Source organism: Cervus elaphus, chromosome 30, assembly GCF_910594005.1.
Source record: "Cervus elaphus chromosome 30, mCerEla1.1, whole genome shotgun sequence".
Classification (NCBI taxonomy): Eukaryota; Metazoa; Chordata; class Mammalia; order Artiodactyla; family Cervidae; genus Cervus; species Cervus elaphus.
This window is the reverse complement of record NC_057844.1, coordinates 25,962,847-25,982,037: the sequence shown is the minus strand read 5'-3', so window position 1 is coordinate 25,982,037 and position 19,191 is coordinate 25,962,847. Positions and strand designations below refer to the sequence as shown.

At 43.4% G+C, this 19,191-nt stretch overlaps 1 protein-coding gene across 6 annotated transcripts in view; it reads right to left on the bottom strand.

Moving 5' to 3' along the window:
- Positions 1–19,191, bottom strand: part of DCLK1 (doublecortin like kinase 1) — a 343,458-nt gene that overhangs the window by 158,064 nt on the left and 166,203 nt on the right. For all 6 annotated transcript variants that reach the window (XM_043891772.1, XM_043891771.1, XM_043891773.1 and 3 more), the window contains exon 4: positions 5,782–5,881. In XM_043891772.1, coding sequence (XP_043747707.1) covers positions 5,782–5,881 — 100 coding nt within the window. The remainder of the gene's footprint in view (positions 1–5,781; positions 5,882–19,191) is intronic.

Below are 19,191 nucleotides of genomic sequence, written 5' to 3'. Positions count from 1 at the left end.
AACTCATGGTTTCCAAGACGCCTCATGCATATGATTCATTCTCAGTGTTACATTTTGTAGGTTTTTTCATGTCAACAATTCAGGTGTCACTGTTACTGAATATAAGAAAAAGAAGCCCCATGAGGACTGGAAGAGAAAACATAAAGAAAAGATGGCATGTGTTAATTAATAATGGCATGTATAGTAATACAATGTCTTTCCTTCCTAAGGAGAAAATCATCTTTTCATAGAAAAGGAACTAGCTGGTACTTGAGTCAGATTCTGTCTCCAAAGTATAATGTGTCTCTACATGTCTCCAAAGTATCTATAGGCCTCCAAGCTTGGCAGCGAATTAAATTAGAAAATACCACTATGTTCTGGGGAACTTTATATTTACGCATGAGCTGAAATGTAACCATGGAGAAGGAAGTCTCCAGAACCCCTTTAATTTTTCTACAGCTAAGACGCAATTGGGAACTTACTGACAAGAGCAAGCATGTAAGCCAATGGGCTTTCTGTTTAGAATTCATAAAAACTCATACCAGATTTTCTATTCAAAAAGAAAAGGTCACAGAAACATGGCAATTATTTACCACTACAGTTATAATTTTTTTTTTAAATAAGAACTGTACATTTCTTACATCAAAATCTATTGAACCTATCAAGTATTCCAGCATCAGGTACCACACATCTGAAATAAATCTGCTCACAGATTCCATTTAAATGGGACACATCATCCAATTAAAATTTAAACCTATAAAGAATTGTCAGTATGTTGTGACCCGTCAGATATTTTACCATAATATTACTCCAAAGAGATAAAATATACAAGCAAAAATTAATATTCTGAGTCAAAGTTCAGCAGCCAAGATCCTTTGACAGCTTCAGACATAAGCAATATTAAAAGTCATAGGAGGGTCCTATTTCACGGAAGTGTTACTGTCTACAATTATTTGTGTCTACTGCACTGCCTGGCACATGGTAAGTTAGCTTAGCTTACTGAATAAATGAATGGATGTATGAAAGAATGGGCTTCCCTGGTGGCTCAGATGGTAAAGAATCTTGCTGCAATGCAGAAGACCATCCCTAGTTGGGAAGATTCCCTGGAGGACAATGTGACAACCCACTCCAATATTCCTGCCTAGAGAATCCCCATGGACAGAGGAGCCTGGTGGGCTCCACATGAAAGAATGAATGACTTTTGCTGGCAGTAGCTCAAAAGCCACTTTGTGAGGAGGTCTGGCCAACCCAGACACTAAGCGTCTTTCTGGTGTCCCCAGTGACCTTGTTGTTTCTCGGCATCACCAGCCCCAGGACAGAGCAGCAGATCCATTAAAATCCCTCTAACCCAAATCATCGTGGACCTAAGAGCTGGGACTTTCTGAACATCATCAGTTTTAGAAATCTGACTGGGTCTAAATGTCATTTGGTTTAACTCTTCCAGAGATTCCCTCCAGAAAACTGTGGGTATCTTCAAAGGTCACTGCATCTCCTCTCACTTCCACCACAGGAATAAAAGTTGAGAGTGGGAAAAAAGCAATAGATAATCACTTTTTTGTTCTAAAGTGCCCCAGCAGCAAATCTTAGTGACATCTGCCTCCAATTAAGCCCTTCCAATGCAGCTTTGTGGCTGAGTCCAGCTGCAGTCCACCAGGAGGTATATTTCAGCTGAGGTGTCATTCACTAACATCATTCACTAAAGTAATAAGGAACACAGTTTTGAACGTGCTTTGACATTTATTATCTCATTTGAGGTCCATTACAACCCGGGGAGGGGGGGGGAAGGTGTTTTATAGAATGGAAAGCAGGCTTGGAGATGTAGAGACCACACAGCAAGCAGGACACCGGGCTTGGACCAGACCTTCGTCTCCTAACCCTGTCCCAGTATTGCTTCCACTGTGCTGGGTTCTAACCCTACTTTCTCATCACCCAGAGTTGGGGAAAGCAATGAGGACCCTGTGGTGCCTGGTGTAGCTTCTGCTGCATCTCATACAGGACCTGAGTCCTTGTTTCCAAGGTCAGGATGGAATACTTCTGGGAACATGTATCAAGAGGGTCCTGGGTACCCGATACCATAGGGTCTACAAGAGAAAGCTGAGGAAACATCCCTTCTCGAATCACACACCCAGGAAGAACACTACACTCCAGATGGGTCTGTCTACTGCAGGAGAAACCTGGACCTGAATTCCCCAGAGACAGGACTCTTTGTTACAGCAACCTTAGGAGACAGATAGACAACATCCAAACAAAAATATGTAAGTCTGAAGTCATGCCTATTAACACTAAGGAATTAATATTAATGCCTATTAACATTAAGGAATCAAGGGCACAGGGGAACTGGTAAACAGAGAGGATGAGCAGAAAGAGAAAGGCAAATACCATATGACACCACTTATACGTGGAATTTAAAATAGGACACAGATGCACTTATCTACAAAACAGACTCACAGACAGAAAACAGGCCTGTGGTTGCCAAGAGGAGAGAGGAGAAGGGGAGGGATGGACTGGGAGTTTGGGGTTAGCAGATGTAAACTAGTATACATAGAACAGATAAACAGCAAGGGCCCACGGCATAGCACAGCAATATGTATTCAGTATCCTGAATCCTGAAATAAACCATAATGGAAAAGAATATAAAAAGGAATGTGTGTGTGTGTGTAACACCAAATCAGTTTGCTATACAGCAGAAATTAACACAACATTGTAAATCAACTCATTTCAATAAAAATATTAAATTTAATTTTTAAAAAAAAAAGGATGAGTGAGATTTAAACTCCTGAGCAGGTGTCAGGCCTGGCAGGGGTGAAGTAAGCAGGTGAGGAAACTGGCCAAGCGACTCTGGGGGGGGTGTTGGCTTTGAGGGATGGACAGAAGGTGACATCCTGTGACAGGCTCCTCACCAAGGAGCTGCTTTACCCTCCTGGGTAGAGGTAGGCATTTCTCAACAAAATCCTCTCACTTTTTAAGGGCAACAAATTATAAATTCGTCAGTTTATCATCAACATATAAGCAAAACCGTGTGAAGCTTCCTGTCTCCAATTTGGCATTTCCCTTGACTATGTTTCATCATTTCTAAATGAGACCACAAGCCACGACTGAGGAAGGATCCACTGGCCTGTGTCTCTAAAAATAGTCCTTCATCCACCACAGTAGAAGGTGCTAAGAATCCAGTGATTGATGACGATACTGCTAAAATGGTTACATTTGGAGCTGGAAGAAGGAAGGTATTTTTTTTTCCGTGAAAACGGGGGAGGAAGAAAGCCCCCTCACGGTTTCTAATATTGATATGGCTCCACTGTAGTCCCGTGAAATAAACATCTATAAAGTCACAATGTCTCACTGGAAAAGACCTTAAGAGCCGTCTCCAGGAGCTTTCCCAGCAGTCATTAGGGGAGGTAACGCTGCTAATCCTGAACTCTCTGCGAGCTGGCTTAATTTCGAGAGACAAAATAAAAGTGCTGCCTTGTGGCAAAAGCCCACTTCTTGGTGCCATTAAATCAAGCAAAGCTTCTGCGCCAATATTAATTCAGTCATTGCTGGCCCCGCCTCCCCGTTGCTCCTCCTTTCAGGAAGCCCCTATGGAAGATGCCAAAGGAAGCCTCGACCTGCAAATATCGTTTAGCAAGTACAGATAAGCTGCAGCAAATCATGCTCAGAGCACTTTAAAAAAAAAAGATTCAAATGTTAATACATTAGCGCCAGAACATGCTGTACAAGCGATGGGGAAACTGCAGTTGTCAACGTGTGAATTTAGTCTCAGGGTAGGTTCATGCCAGGAAGTAAAAAAAAAAAAATCTCAATTTAGACTTCGTCTCTACCCCTACCCCCAAGCCACGTGCTTCCCGGAGGATATGGGGGAGTACACGGTTACTCAGCAGATGTACTTCACACCAAGAAACGCTCGGGGTATATTCATCCCAGGAAAGGATATGCGGTTCTCCCTTTGTCATTAAAGTTTTAGTCTGAGGCAGTCCTTCACGGGGCCAAGCCACACATCATGGGCAACGTCCCCTGACTCCCGCGTGAGCGTGCACGCGTGTGCATGAGTGTGTGTGTGTATATATATATATATATATATGCATTCTTATTCATGAGAAAGGTTTCTACAGGGAAATCATGGGGATTTTGCTGTTCTATGTTTCAGAAAGCCGGCCTGCCCATCACAGCAGATGAACACGAGTAGGCTGCAACCACCTGGGTTGAGAGAACACTGTCAAGGGCGAAAGCCCACCCCAAGCCCACCCCAAGAGAATCAAGGTGGTAGAGAAGCTCCGAGTCTCCCTGGGGGCTGGGGGCACATGGAGGGTGGCAGAAGCCCAGGCCAGCTCTGCTGATCTGAAACCGAGCCGGATTCCAGTTCAAGTCTGACAGGCTGCTTTTTGCTGTTATCAAAGCAGCAGACTCAAACTTTCATTTCAGAACGCATCTGGTCTCTCCGTCCATCCCATCAGAAACAGCTATTTTCTTCAAATTGGAAATAAGGAGGTTTATTCTTCTTAAAACTGTGCTGTCGGCTCTTCTGCCTGACTTCTAACCTTCACTTCTTTTGCACAACAGCTAAGCTGTCTCATCCGAAAAAGGGGTGGGCTGGGGGAGCCCGCCCCTGGACATTACATGAGTGATAGATTTGCATCAATCTTTGTCTCCAAGGAGAGTCTATCAGAGATAAAGATGCAAAGTATTTAGAGAAAACTTAATTAGAGGGAAAGAGGTACCAAACCACTCTTCCAGCCGTTTCAACCAAAACATCAATAACTTAAATCTCTTCAAGTGATAGAGCTACAAAATCTTTTATTAGGCATTTAAAGTTTTAATGATAAAGGGGCAACCTCTCTTATTCTTATCCCTCCCTATACACCTGAAGTCATTTTAAAATGATGAAATAACTGTAATGTGTTTAAATGCATGTACCTGATATGCATATGTGCATATAATATAGACAGTCTATGTGAATGTACATCAGCCATATTTGGAGCTCCAGTATTTCCCACCCACTTGGTCAAAAACTCATTAATTTATCTGCATTTATCTAAGCAAGAAATTCATTATCACTTCAAAAAGTATTTCCAAGTAGCAACAATCTGAACTAACAATAAATAATGTACTATCTCCCTAATTAAATCAGAAGTCATATGACTTAGGAAAGGTCTCTCTGTTCAGGGCAATCGTCTTTCCTGTGATGCTGTTAAGATTCTGAGATGATTTATGGTATCAGAAAACCCATTCTTGAAGTTACAAACTTTCACATTCATTTCCTAAGATGTATCGTTCCCTCTTTATCAACGGTTCCTTCTCTATGCTCTTTTCTTTTTTGATCCTTCACAGATCCAAACGACACACAAATTCTGACGTATTTAAAGGAAAGGGACACAAGACCATCTTTCTCAGGACCTACAGGAGAAAGGAGGCCATGTGAAAGCTGAGTCGAGACACATGCTCAATAACTTTACGATAACATACCTTTCAACTCTGAGTTTTGATAAAAATACATAATTAAAAACGTAGACATCGGCACCATGATTTTTCTATAGAACACCAATGTAGTTAACAAAACGGTTATAAATTAGCCACTGGTAATTTACTCTTCTAAACGATTTAACCTTCCCAATGATCATTTCATCTGTTTTCTATATTAAAAAAATATCAAAGAAATTCGAGATATGGAAAAGCCATGTTGGCTGAGGATCTGAAACTGATTTGGTAGCTTTTGAGTTGACATAATCTTGGCCCGAGTGCAGCTCATTTTGGAAAGCTGCCTCAAATTTCCCCTGGTTTTGAACTTTTTTTTTTTTGTTTCCTTACCACTTTCATCTAGCAAGAAATCATCCTGGTAACGGAACTTCTCCGGTCCACATGCAATAAAAATGTCATCGTCACCAAAAAAGTCCTGAAGGCACATCACCTACAAGAGAAAAGCACGGCACTCAGCAAGGGGTCAGCAGAACAGCAATCACAGCAAAGCATCCCCGCCAGCGGACATCTGCATCCAGCCCCTTCCCATCTAATGGCATCAACAGGGCCGCTCCTCCCGAGGAATTTCAAAGGGAGGTTTTTCAGCATCTGTTACTAGTAAGAAACATGTTCCGTTTCAGTGGTGCAGGAAGGCGGGATAAGGTACATAGAACTGGTAACTGTCACATTTATGACTTGATATATCAATAGGCTAGGAGGTAAGAGCCCTTTATTTTCACAAGAGACTGGACACAGCAACTTGTAGAAAAGGGGTGCTCCTTCACTCCTCTGATTGCAACCATCCTGGAGAGCAGTAAAAGTCAGCGCCTGGTTTTAGCAACAAATGTGTTTTCTCGTAACTGATGCCATAGTTACATGATGATGGTCGCTGGGGCAACAACTAGAGGAAAATATTTGTCCCCTAACAGGAATAGAACAATCTCCTTTAGACCCTGTCTGTGCTGTGCTAAGTCGTGTCAGACTCTTTGCGACCCCATGGACTGTAGCCCGCCAGGCTCTGTCCATGGGGTTCTCCAGGCAAGAATACTGGCCTGGATTGTCATTTCCTCCTCCAGGGGATCATTCTGACCCAGGGATCAAATCTGCGTCTTCTGCATTGGCAGTAGACTTCTTTTATCACTGAGCCACCTGGGAAGCCCAAAATCGCTTCTACCTCTATCTAAAACAAAAATGGTACCCTTCACAAAAGTAATAATAGAAAAAGTCAGTTATTTCAGAGATTTAGCTACAGAGACGAAGCAACTGCATCCCTCACCTCAAGCTAAGCTGAACTTTAACACTCACATGATTCCCTAGCTTGTGGTCACACAAAGGGAAAGTTTTAAAACAACCTTTTGATATTTTATTCAACTTCTTCTCCAACATGAACTTTGAAAGCTAAATGCCGCTTTTCAAGTAAATGTAGTCCAGATGAATAATTCCGAGCTCACTGCTCTCTCTCTGAAGATGTGGATGTGCAGTATAATTTTTTTGCTGTTGTTGTTCACAGTATGTATAATGCTAATAGAAGGCACTGGAAACACTTCTGATTTCTATTTTCAATATTCTTTGACCACTTGGAGCAGATTGTAAAGTGGTCACATGAAGGCACCATTTAGACCTGCGTGAAATAGACTTTCGTATTTATTTATTGCATTTTCCCTTGGATATTTGAGGATCAGAGACAAGCCTTCCTGTGTCTGATGTGTGAGATGTTTTTGGTCTGTGCTTCCTGTGAACCCCTCCCTTATGCACTGGTACTTCATCTGCAGGGTACTGCTGGGGTTCTGGGGTTCTGCTCCTTGTCAGTTCAACCTGTAACGTGACCCTGACAAGTCAAAGATGCTGGAGCACTTGCAGACGTAAGGTGGGAAAGGATAGCATCGTTTAGAGCCCCAGATGCAATGCTGTGGAGGCATCAGATAGTTTTTCTCCAATAATCCCTCATTCTCAAACAACTACTTGGACAGAGTGAAGTCAGAAAGAGAAAAACAAATATCATATATTAACACATACACGTGGAGTCTCGAAAAATGGTACAGATGAACCTATTTGCACAGCAGAAACAGAGATACAGATGTGAAGAACAAACACATGGATGCCAAGTGGGGAAGGAAGGTGGATTAGCAGATTGAGATGGACATACATACACCATTGTTTCTACGTGTAAAACAGATAACTAATGTATAGCACAGGGCGCTTGACTCGGCGCTCTGCGACCCAAATGGAACGGGAGTCAGAAAAACCGGGGAAACAGACATACAGACAGCTGATTCTGGAGAAGGAAATGGCAGCCCACTCCAGGATTCTGGCCTGGAAAGTTCCTTGGACAGAGGAGCCTGGAAGGCTACAGTCCACGGGAGTCGCAAAGAGATGCAACTGAGCGCACACAAACACACACAGCTGATTCACTTTGCTGCAGAGCAGAAACTAACACACACAGTAAAGCAGCTGTCCTCCTATAAAAGTCAAAAACAACAACAAAATCCCCACAAACCACCACTTGGCTGAGGTCTGCAGAACGATCCTTCTCTCACAGTTTGATAGCAAGCATTAAGTGTGAGCAAGGGACATTCGTGGTGGTCAGTGCTTATTCTGTCTCTAAAAGCTTGAAAACACAGGTGACTTAAGAGGGACACTGTAATCATCCAGGAAGATGAACCGAAGGTCTTCAACTCTCAGAAGCTTTGATCGTCTACTTGGGTTAATAACAGGCCTTTTGAATTGAGAACCCGCTCTCTGTTTCATTCCTCTCTCTCTGTCAGATTCCAACCATGACTCTCTTCATTTGTATCTTCATGACACAGCACCCCAGCATCGTGACCTCAGCTTTCCTGATCATCGTGGGAGTCATCACAATCAACCCTGCCCAGGCCGTCGTCACTTTAGTCGCATAAGTCCATACTGTGCCAACTATCTGTCCATTAGCATATAGCACACAGGCATATAAAAATGAGTAAGAATGGGAAACCACGTCTTATTCAGGCAAATATATGAACAATTAACCCTAAAAAGCAGTATTTCCTAAAGTGAGAATGATTAATAGAATTTGTGCCTCAAAGGGTCCTATGGCCAAAGGGATTGGGAAAATATTTCTCCAATATTAACAGATTTCTTTATTTCGTGCTGTGTCATTTCAGTCCTGTTTGACTCTTTGCGACCCTATGGACTGTAGCCTGCCAGGCTCCTCTGTCCATGGGATTCTCCAGGCAAGAACACTGGAGTGGGTTGCCATTGCCTTCTCCAGGGGGTCTTCTCGACCCAAGGATCAAACCCGTGTCTTTTACATCTCCTGCACTGGCAGGCGAGTTACCACTAGCGCCACCTGGGTTTGTCCCTTTCTGATCCTCTCAAGACCCTTAATGTGCTAAGTACACTGCAACTCCAAAGAGGAGATGCAAAAATACAGTGTTTCCCAGACTTACTTGATTCTGGAACTCTCCTCACCAGCATGGTATGCTCTCCTATTGGATAGGTTCCCTTTGGTACTATGCTGACAGCCGTTAAGTGAAGAGAATTTTAAATTCATTCAAACATTTAAGCTGGACCTACTCTGTGCCAGGTTCTATGCCAAACATTATGATGACAAAGCTCTGTTGGATGAAAAATACTGTTTTCCAAAAGAAAAAAAATGCCCTTTCTTTCCACATATTCCCATCATTTGCATTTCAGAATGTCAGTTGGCCAACCAGATCGCCTCTATCTACCGGTGGCTACTTTATGCCACTGCTAAGGGAACAGATAACTATCAAAACTATAATGTGTTATGAGCAGGTTGCCAGCCAACTCCCATCCATCATATCCGGATGACCATCCTCCCAGCCCGAGACTCAGAGAATAGAGCAACAGTGATACAAACTGGATGGTTTAAGTAGAACTGTGTTCCAAGTGGGAACTGAAACATGATGAACTTTTGATGCTGTTTCCAACTCCAGGACTCCAAGAACATAAAACGAACACAGTGATGGCTTTGGAAAAGTAACTGTCATCACTCAGCACACACAAAAAAAGAAGACAGGGAGAAGAAGTCCTTTCAATGCCAAGCAACATGTATCCATTTACCTCTCAATCTTCAGTGAGTGAAATCAAAGAATTTGTTCAACTGTCAGGAACTGTGATGTTTTCTATGCTCTCTGCTCTGGCATCATTTATCCATTTCCCTGCTTACAAAACTCCCACCCAGAGAAGGTGGGTAGGGTCAGTAGATCAAGTTCAAATTTAGAAAACTGCTCCCTGTTAGAAGCCTTGGTAAAAGAGTTGATAGCAAAGGAGGCTTAAACACAAGGTTACAATAAAGATGGATTTAGAATAATCTATGCACTTTGTCTCTGTTCTCACTCTCGATCATTGAGCTGGAGGCAGCTACAAATGTATTCTATCCCATCTAACAATAGAGGATAACAGAGGAAGATTTATAATCTTTTTCTCTAGGCCAATATACTTGTAGATTTTCCCTTTAGGCATTATAGTATTTTCTGACATCAAAGGATTAGAAAAGACAGAGAAATGTAAAACCAATATTGTGTGTATGATACATCTATGCAATGTTATTCCTTCTTAAGTCTGAGGTTTTCAAAAGTCAGTGTGGTAACCATTTTTGAGAAACAAGTTCCATTTATGGATTAAAACAAAACAACATTCCTTGCTACAAAGAGAGAGTGACAGTTGACCTTCTCTTCTGTGAAATCTCTGGTCAGCAGGTATCAGGTATTGGAAGCATCCATCAGGACTGGGTCCAAGAAAGATGCAAAGGCAGAGAGATGACGTTTGAGAAAAGAAAGTCCAGCCTGTCCCTGTTCACCATCACTCCTGCCTCCAGAAGAGGTGGTACAGTCAGTGCCCATCTACCTCTGTGGTCTCCATGGCCACAGATGCTGCCCCAGCACCATCTCCCAGACCCAGGCCTTCCCTACCCCTCCTCAGCACCCCCATCACCACCTCAGTCCACAGCTTAGCCTCCTACCTGTGGACCACGGTTTTTCTCACTCCCACCTCCTTTCTCTCCCACTGATCCTACTTAATTCTCTTAATCTCCTTCTTCTTAGCAAACTTTCAGTCTCTCTCTCCATGGCTCACACAAACACCTATGACTTATCATCACATTGAGTTCATCTTTGAGTGTGGCATTCCAGAATCCTCAAAATCTGCTCTGAACCTAGCTTTCAAATCCATGGTAGCTTTAGCCAGGAGATGCTGCCTGATACTCAATAAGCGTTGATATGGATAGATGGATAGATGGATGGATGGTTGGATGGATGGATGGATGGATGGGTGGATGGGTGGATGGGTGGATGGGTAGATGGGTGGGTGGGTGGTTGGGTGGATGGGTGGGTGGGTGGATGGATGGATGGATGGATGGATGGATGGATGGATGGATGGATGGATGGATGGATGGATGGATAGATAGATGAATGGTTGGATAGATGGGTGGATGGTTGGATGGATGGGTGGATGGCTGGCTGGCTGGCTGGCTGGCTGGCTGGCTGGCTGGCTGGCTGGATGGATAGATGAATGGTTGGATGGATGGATGGTTGGATGGATGGGTGGATGAATGGATGGTTGGATGGCTGGGTGGATGGGTGGATGGATGGATAGATGAACGGTTGGATGGATGGATGGATGGATGGATAGATGAATGGCTGGATGGATGGATGGTTGGATGGATGGGTGGATGGATGGATGGTTGGATGGCTGGCTGGCTGGCTGGCTGGCTGGATGGATGGATGGATGGATGGGTGGATGGGTGGATGGGTGGATGGGTGGATGGGTGGATGGATGGATGGATGGATGGATGGATGGATGGATGGATGGATGGTTGGGTGGATGGATGGATGGTTGGATGGCTGGCTGGCTGGCTGGCTGGATGGTTGGCTGGCTGGCTGGCTGGATGGATGGTTGGATGGATGGATGGGTGGATGGGTGGATGGGTGGATGGGTGGATGGATGGATGGATGGATGGATGGATGGTTGGGTGGATGGATGGTTGGGTGGATGGGTGGATGGGTGGATGGATGGATGGATGAATGGATGGATTAATCTAAGTACTATGCTCTAACAGGAAACATGTTCCAATTTATCTGCTTTACCTAGTTTCCTTGGAAAGGACTTCTTCTATCTTATGTGTGTGTGGCTTTGGAACAAATTTTTTTCCCATTAGGTATCCCCTCCTACTAACTCTTTGACTACTCAAATCCTTTCTATGACTCAGCTCCATTGAAGATCTAAGCCTTATCTTCTCTCTACACTCCAACCCAAAGTGACTCACCCCTGCTCTGAACCCCTAGTCATCACTCCATAAGCGTTCTCTGGACACCACTGTGCGAGGCCTTGAGGATAGGACTGCCTTCGGCCTTCACCTCTTCATTTCCAGCACGTGGAGGCACAGACTGGCACTCCAAGGAACTCCTAACACACTGCGGTGAGTCAGAAATTCAGCAGAGGGGAACCTGCAGTGCCTTCCAGCGGTTTGTCATGCGTCTGGAGGCAGGTGGCTGGGGTGCGTCTCCTGCTCCGCCATGACCACTGACCCAAGCAAGTCAGGAAACCCCTGTTTCTAAAGATCCTGAACTCCGGGCGGAGATGGTTCCTCCCTGAGTGCGATTCTGTGGCCCAACAGGGACGTTCACTCTGGGACAATTCTCCAAGAGCACAGCCCGGTCGTCAAAGCCCAGGGTTCCGTGTTAACCCAGCTCCGCCCCTCAGATGTTCATCTCTTCACGCCTCAGTTTATTGTTTTGGTTGTTTTAAGAATTCCACTGCTGCTGGGAAAACTGGTCAATCACTTGTAAAAGAATGAAACTAGAACACTTTCTAACACCATACACAAAAATAAACTCAAAATGGATTAAAGATCTAAATGTAAGACCAGAAACTATAAAACTCCTAGAGGAGAACATAGGCAAAACACTCTCCAACATGAATCACAGCAGGATCCTCTATGACCCACCTCCCAGAATATTGGAAATAAAAGCAAAAATAAACAAATGGGACCTAATGAAACTTAAAAGCTTTTGCACAACAAAGGAAACTATAAGTAAGGTGAAAAGACAGCCCTCAGATTGGGAGAAAATAATAGCAAATGAAGCAACAGACAAAGGATTAATCTCAAAAATATACAAGCAACTCCTACAGCTCAATTCCAGAAAAACAAATGACCCAATCAAAAAATGGGCCAAAGAACTAAACAGACATTTCTCCAAAGAAGACATACAGATGGCTAACAAACATATGAAAAGATGCTCAACATCACTCATTACCAGAGAAATGCAAATCAAAACTACAATGAGGTACCATTACACGCCAGTCAGGATGGCTGCTATCCAAAAGTCTACAAGCAATAAATGCTGGAGAGGGTGTGGAGAAAAGGGAACCCTCTTACACTGTTGATGGGAATGCAAACTAGTACAGCCACTATGGAAAACAGTGTGGAGATTTCTTAAAAAAACTGGAAATAGAACTGCCATATGACCCAGCAGTACCACTCTTGGGCATACACACTGAGGAAACCAGATCTGAAAGAGACATGTGCACCCCAATGTTCATCGCAGCACTGTTTATAATAGCCAGGACATGGAAGCAACCTAGATGCCCAGCAGCAGACGAATGGATAAGGAAGCTGTGGTACATATACACCATGGAATATTACTCAGCCATTAAAAAGAATTCATTTGAATCAGTCCTAATGAGATGGATGAAGCTGGAGCCCATTATACAGAGTGAAGTAAGCCAGAAAGATAAAGATCATTACAGCATACTAACACATATATATGGAATTTAGAAAGATGGTAATGATAGCCCTATATGCAAAACAGAAAAAGAGACACAGATGTACAGAACAGACTTTTGGACTCTGTGGGAGAAGGCAAGGGTGGGATGTTTCGAGAGAACAGCATGTATATTATCTATGGTGAAACAGACCACCGGCCCAGGTGGGATGCATGAGACAGGTGCTCGGGCCAGGTGCACTGGAAGGACCCAGGGGAATCGGGTTGGGGAGGGGGGCGGATTGGGATGGGGAATACATGTAACTCCATGGCTGATTCATGTCAGTGCATGACAAAACCCACTGCAATGTTGCGAAGTAATTAGCCTCCAACTAATAAAAATAACTGAAAAAAAAAAAACCATAAAATGTTCCCATGAGAAAAATAAATAAATAAATAAATAAATAAGAAAAGGAAAAAAAAAAAAAAGAATTCCACTGTGACTCAGAAGAGGATAAACCCTCAATACATTTTAGTTATTTTCATTAGCCCAAATACAGTTTTCCTTCCAAATAAGCACAAATCAAATGCATAGCTAATATAAACAAATAAATAAATTTTAAAAATGCAGCAGATAGCTCCCAGGCACAACAGGCTTCTATTGTAAAAGTAGATTTGGGTCAAAGGTAGCATATGGGTGCCCCATCTCACTTTGGGTCTAGGGGGTCCTAGGTATCAATCGTTTTGGGGCAAAGCACACTTTTAAAAATATATATTTACTTAAGGTCTTCGTTGCGACACGTGGGATCTGTAGTTGTGGCAGGTGGGATCTTTTCAGTTGGGCCAGGTGGGATCTAGTTCCTGACCGGGGATCAAAGCTGGGCTCCCCGCATTGGGAGCCCGCAGTCTTAGCCACCAGACTGTCAGGGAAGTCCCTGAAGCTCTTTGAATTAGCATCAGGGAGCCGATAGGAAGCTGGCTGCAGTTGCTGACAACAAGTTGGGTTCATGCCCCAGGTTTCCACTGAAATGATGCTGTGAAAGTCACCTGCAAGTATGTTCACCTGCGACCAAGCGGATATATAGTTCTATGAACCACTGTCTTAATCAGGGACTCTTGGGGCCAAATTTTAGTTCTGACAACAAGTTGGGTTCATGCCCCAGGTTTCCACTGAAATGATGCTGTGAAAGTCACCTGCAAGTATGTTCACCTGCGACCACGTGGATATATAGTTCTATGAACCACTGTCTCAATCAGGGACTCCTGGGGCCAAATTTTAGTTTTGTGGGAGCTGGAGATGTGTATTCCTCTGAGAAAAGCGTCCTCTGTCAAAATGTCCCTACACTAGAAAACACATTATATGCATATTGTATGCAATTCATGAAGGAGGTAATCAGCTTATGGCACAAGGTGCCATCAATCAATTTTCAGTTCTTACCTAATGCTTTGGTTATTATAAGTGCACATGTTGTTGTTCAGTTGCTAAGTTGCACCCGACTCTTTGAGACCCCATGGACTGCAGCACGCCAGGCTTCCCTGTCCTTCTCTATCTCCTAGAGTTCATTCAAAATCGGCCATGTCCATAAGAGTCGGTGATACCATCCAACCATCTCATCCTCTGTTGCCCCCTTCTCCTCCTGCCCTCAATCTTTCCCAGCAACAGAGTCTGACCCCATAGTTGGCTCGCATCAGGTGGAAAATCCAATCCCAAATATTGCATCTAAGTTTATCCCTGGGGATGATTAGCATAATATATCCATATCTCAAAAAACATGGATGATTGTAATTGCCAGATATGCTGGAAAAAAGCCTTTGAATGATGGTCATGATATGTAGATTCTGGGCACAGATTTGAGGTAGTCGTATAGACTTGAATCACTTACCTAAATTCTCTTGCTTATCAGTTTCTCTAATGGTTCTATGTTTTACCATAGTAGATATGTGATGAAGATATAAAGAAAAGATGTGTGTGAGAGAGCAACAAGAACCTTTCTATATACATTATTACACTTAATATTCAATATACATTATTACATTTAAGCCCCTCTGCTATGGAGACAGACTATGAGACAATAGTTAGATGCTATTTGGAGAAAGAAATGGCAACCCACTCCAGTATTCTTGCTTGGGAAATCCCCTGAACAGAGGAGCCTGGCAGGCTACAGTCCATGGGACCGCAGAGTTGGACAAGAAAGAGCAACTGACCACACACACACACACACAGTATCCATACCTTACACATTTAGAAAAACTTAGCCAAATTAAACAGAAGATCAATAGGAATTTGAAACTAGGTCAGTCAGAATTCAAAGGCAGGCTTTTACCTGCCAAGTTTCAGGAAAACAAGACTATTCAAATGCATAGAAACATATACCCTTGCATTCATGTATTATAAATTACAGCTGATAAAACCACTCAGTTATCCTATAGTGTATAATGAAAAGTTACCTAATAAAATTATTAAAGCAAGTTGGAATTATTTCTTTGACTCAAGGAAAACATATTCAGTTTTCTGACATTCTTTATGTGAAATCTGAAATCATATCTTTCCCATTAACTTGCCATCATGCACTCTCATCACAGGGGACCAAGCTGCTTGTGGAGGAAAAAAAAAAACACTGAAGAAAATACGGACTTCCTCTCCTCTGAGCTTCCGGTTTGAATTGCTCTGCAAGGGCAAGGATTCAAACAAAGGCAATAAAAGCATCTGCTAGTTACACATTTCCAAAGCAGGACTGTGGAATCCACTTCCCCTCACTGGAATGAGATCTCCATGGTGACGCTGACATCACCAGGTTGGGCAAGATTCTCAGCAGCGCTTGTGTGATGAGATTTTCTTAACAAGAGCACCCTCTAGCAACAAAATAAGGGATATCTCTGCAGCAGGGTCTTCCTTGTTTGAAGCCACACCAGCTTGTGTTAGACACACTAAAATATTTCACCGCCACCTATTTAGTATATTTTAAGTGAAATTACAAACAACCACAAAAATAAAAGCCAAGAAATTCAGTCCGTTTATTGGCATTACTGATTATGGCCTATCCTTTCTGTTTTAATATTATTTTCCCAAAAAAATATTTATAATTCCTCATTCCTCTTGATACCAGTTAAAGAGCATAGCTTTAAAGGTTCTGTTGACTACGCTCTGATGAGGTAATCTTTACCAAAAGGAATGCTTATACTTAAGAAAAAAAAAAAGTTCAGTCACCTGTATCTAAGGTACCAGAAGCAACAATCTCCTTTCTACACAATTCACAATGTGACCAATATAATTAGCTCTCACTGAAAATATGGCACACAAAGGCCCCCTCCTCCTGCCAAAACTTAACTTTGAGGAGGTTTCTCTTCCAATTTCATTCCATACTTGGCTTCTTTCCTCATGACTTAGTATTGTTACGCCACATGAGTTGTAAGTCGACCTTTGTGAATTTCCCTGTTCTTTAAATCATGCAATTCCATACATTTATGGTTCTAAAATATGTCTACAATTAGTTTATCTCCAGCTATTAAGAATATGTTAGGTATCGTCCCTTTATCACCTTCTCATTTCTTTGATGAGAAACTTAATGCAAATGGCAATTTATTTTACAATTGTTCCTCTTGCTAGAAATTTCTAAAAAAGAAAAATATTTTCAAGAAAGTCTGATTCTTCCCTAGAAAAAAATATAGTCAATAAGAAAAGCAATAGATTACTCTAATAAGAGTAAGATAATATCAAACAGAGATAAGGAAAGATCCTCAAACTGCTTTCTACAAGCTTAAAGAAATGGGGGAAAAAAACACATTCTCTTTTGAAATGTAAGCAATTTAATTTGCTGGGTCAACCAGAAAAAATCCCAAGAGTTAAGGAATGGAAAGTGCATGTATTCCTTGAGTGTGTTCTCAGACTTTGGCTCACATGGACATCTTGTGATGGACAGAGGAGCCTCTCTGAGGAGGGAGGGCATTCTTCATCTGTGGTCGCCATCTAAATGATCCATCTTTCATTACTTATCCTGTTTTGCTTTGTTTAATATTAACATCTCTTCTTCTTTTTTTAGTTATAAAATGACCATCTAATACCTCCTTGGACTGCAAGGAGATCAAATCAGTCAATCTTAAAGGAAATCAACCCTGAATATTCATTGGAAGGACTGATGCTGAAGCTCTAATACTCTGGCCACCTGATGCAAAGAACTGACTCATTGGAAAAGACCCTGATGCTCGGAAGGATTAAAGACAAAAGGAGAATGAGGTAGCAGAGGAAGAGATGGTTAGATAGCAACCCCGACTCAGTGGACATGAATTTGAGCAAACTCTGGGAGACAGTGGAGGTCAGGGGAGCCTGGTATGCTGTAGTCCATGGGGTCACAAAGAGTCAGACTGAACAATAAGAACCCAGGGATGACCAGGTGCACTGGCTCTGCCACCTAACAGATGTGTGACCTTGGGCAGCTACTTAATATCCTCGAGCCTCAGTTTCTTCATCTGTAAGATGGGGCTGTCAGCACTGGACACCATGCCTGGCCCACAGGAGTGCACAGGGGCTGAGCAGCTGCTCCTGTCAGTGCTGGCAATGGTGAGACAGAGGAGGTCTCTGAACAGGCGTCCTGCTGAGGAATCGGGCTGTCTCTTAAGAACAGAATACTGGAACCTTTGAACAGCTGGGAGAGAGGCGTGGAGAACAACGCTGACCCTGGAGCTTTCAATTCTGCCCTCTTGACAAGTTAATGCAACCTCAATCCCATTGCTCTGTCTGCTTTCTCCCGTGAGACATCGCTCCTGTTGACTACCACATCTTTATAATAGCTTACTCTGGGGGTGTCTTGGCTCAGGGGTAAAGAATCCACCTGCCAATGCAAGAGACATGAGTTCGATCCCTGTTTGGGGAAGATCCCACATGCTGTGAAGCAACTCCGCCTGTGGGCCACAACTACTGATCCTGCGCTCTCTAGAGTTTAGAAGCTGCAACTACTGAGCCCACGTGCAGCAACTACCGAAGCCTGTGCCTGCCCGGAGTCCTTCCTCTGCAAAAAGAGGCCACCGCAAGGAGAAGCCCACATGGCACAACTAGGGAGCAGCCCTAGTTGCTAGTTCCCTCGTTGCTAGTTCTCTAGCAGCCCCCGGCTCGCCGCAACTAGAGAAAGCCCATGCAGCAATGAAGACTCGGCACGGCCAAAAATATATTAACTGGAAAAAAAAATTAGCTTACTGTACTTGCCACCAGCTTCCCAGGTGGTGCTAGTGGTAAAGAACTTGCCTGCCAATGCAGGAGACATAAAGAGATGCGGGTTTGACCCCTGAGTTGTGAAGATTTCCTGGAAGAGGAAATGACAATCCACTCCAGTATTCTTGCCTGGAGGATGCCACGGACAGAGGAGCCTGGAGGGCTACGGTCCAGAGGGTCACAAAGAGACGCGACTGAAGCGACCCAGCACGCACGCAGGCACTTGCCACTCCACTTAAGGAGCGGAAGCGCAGTCCAAGAAAAGTGGAAATGCCACACAGTTCTCTCTTTAAAGAGGGTACAGATAATCTCTGATCTGAGCTCAGAAGCAAACGTATCACCCAACCCCAGATGGCTGCTCCTGTCTATGTCCACCCAGATCTATATGCTGAAATCCTAACCCGAAGGTGATGGTATTGGGGAGCAGGGCCTCTGGGACGTGATGAGGTCATGGATTAGGGTCCTTATAAAAGAAGCCTGAGAAGGTTCCTTCGCCCCTTCTACCGGGTGAGGTTACAGCAAAAAGACGGCCATCCAGGCTCTCACCAGATTCTCGACCCTGGATCCCTCAGCCTCTAAGACTGTAAGAAGCAAAATTTCTGTTGTTTATGACCCACCCCAACTGCAGTATCTTGTTACAGCAGCCCTAACGGGCTAAGACAATGGATGTTCAAGCTGAGGGCTGCCATGCCCCAAAACTGGCTTATAGGACCAGCCTTATTATTCAAGTCATTCTTTTCAGGGCGAGCAAAAGGGTTCAACTTAATATGCTGTCACTCAGAGGATCTTCCAAAAGATCCATGTAAATAGGCAGTGGAGACTGTGACTCGGTTTCTAATTAGGCAGAAACAT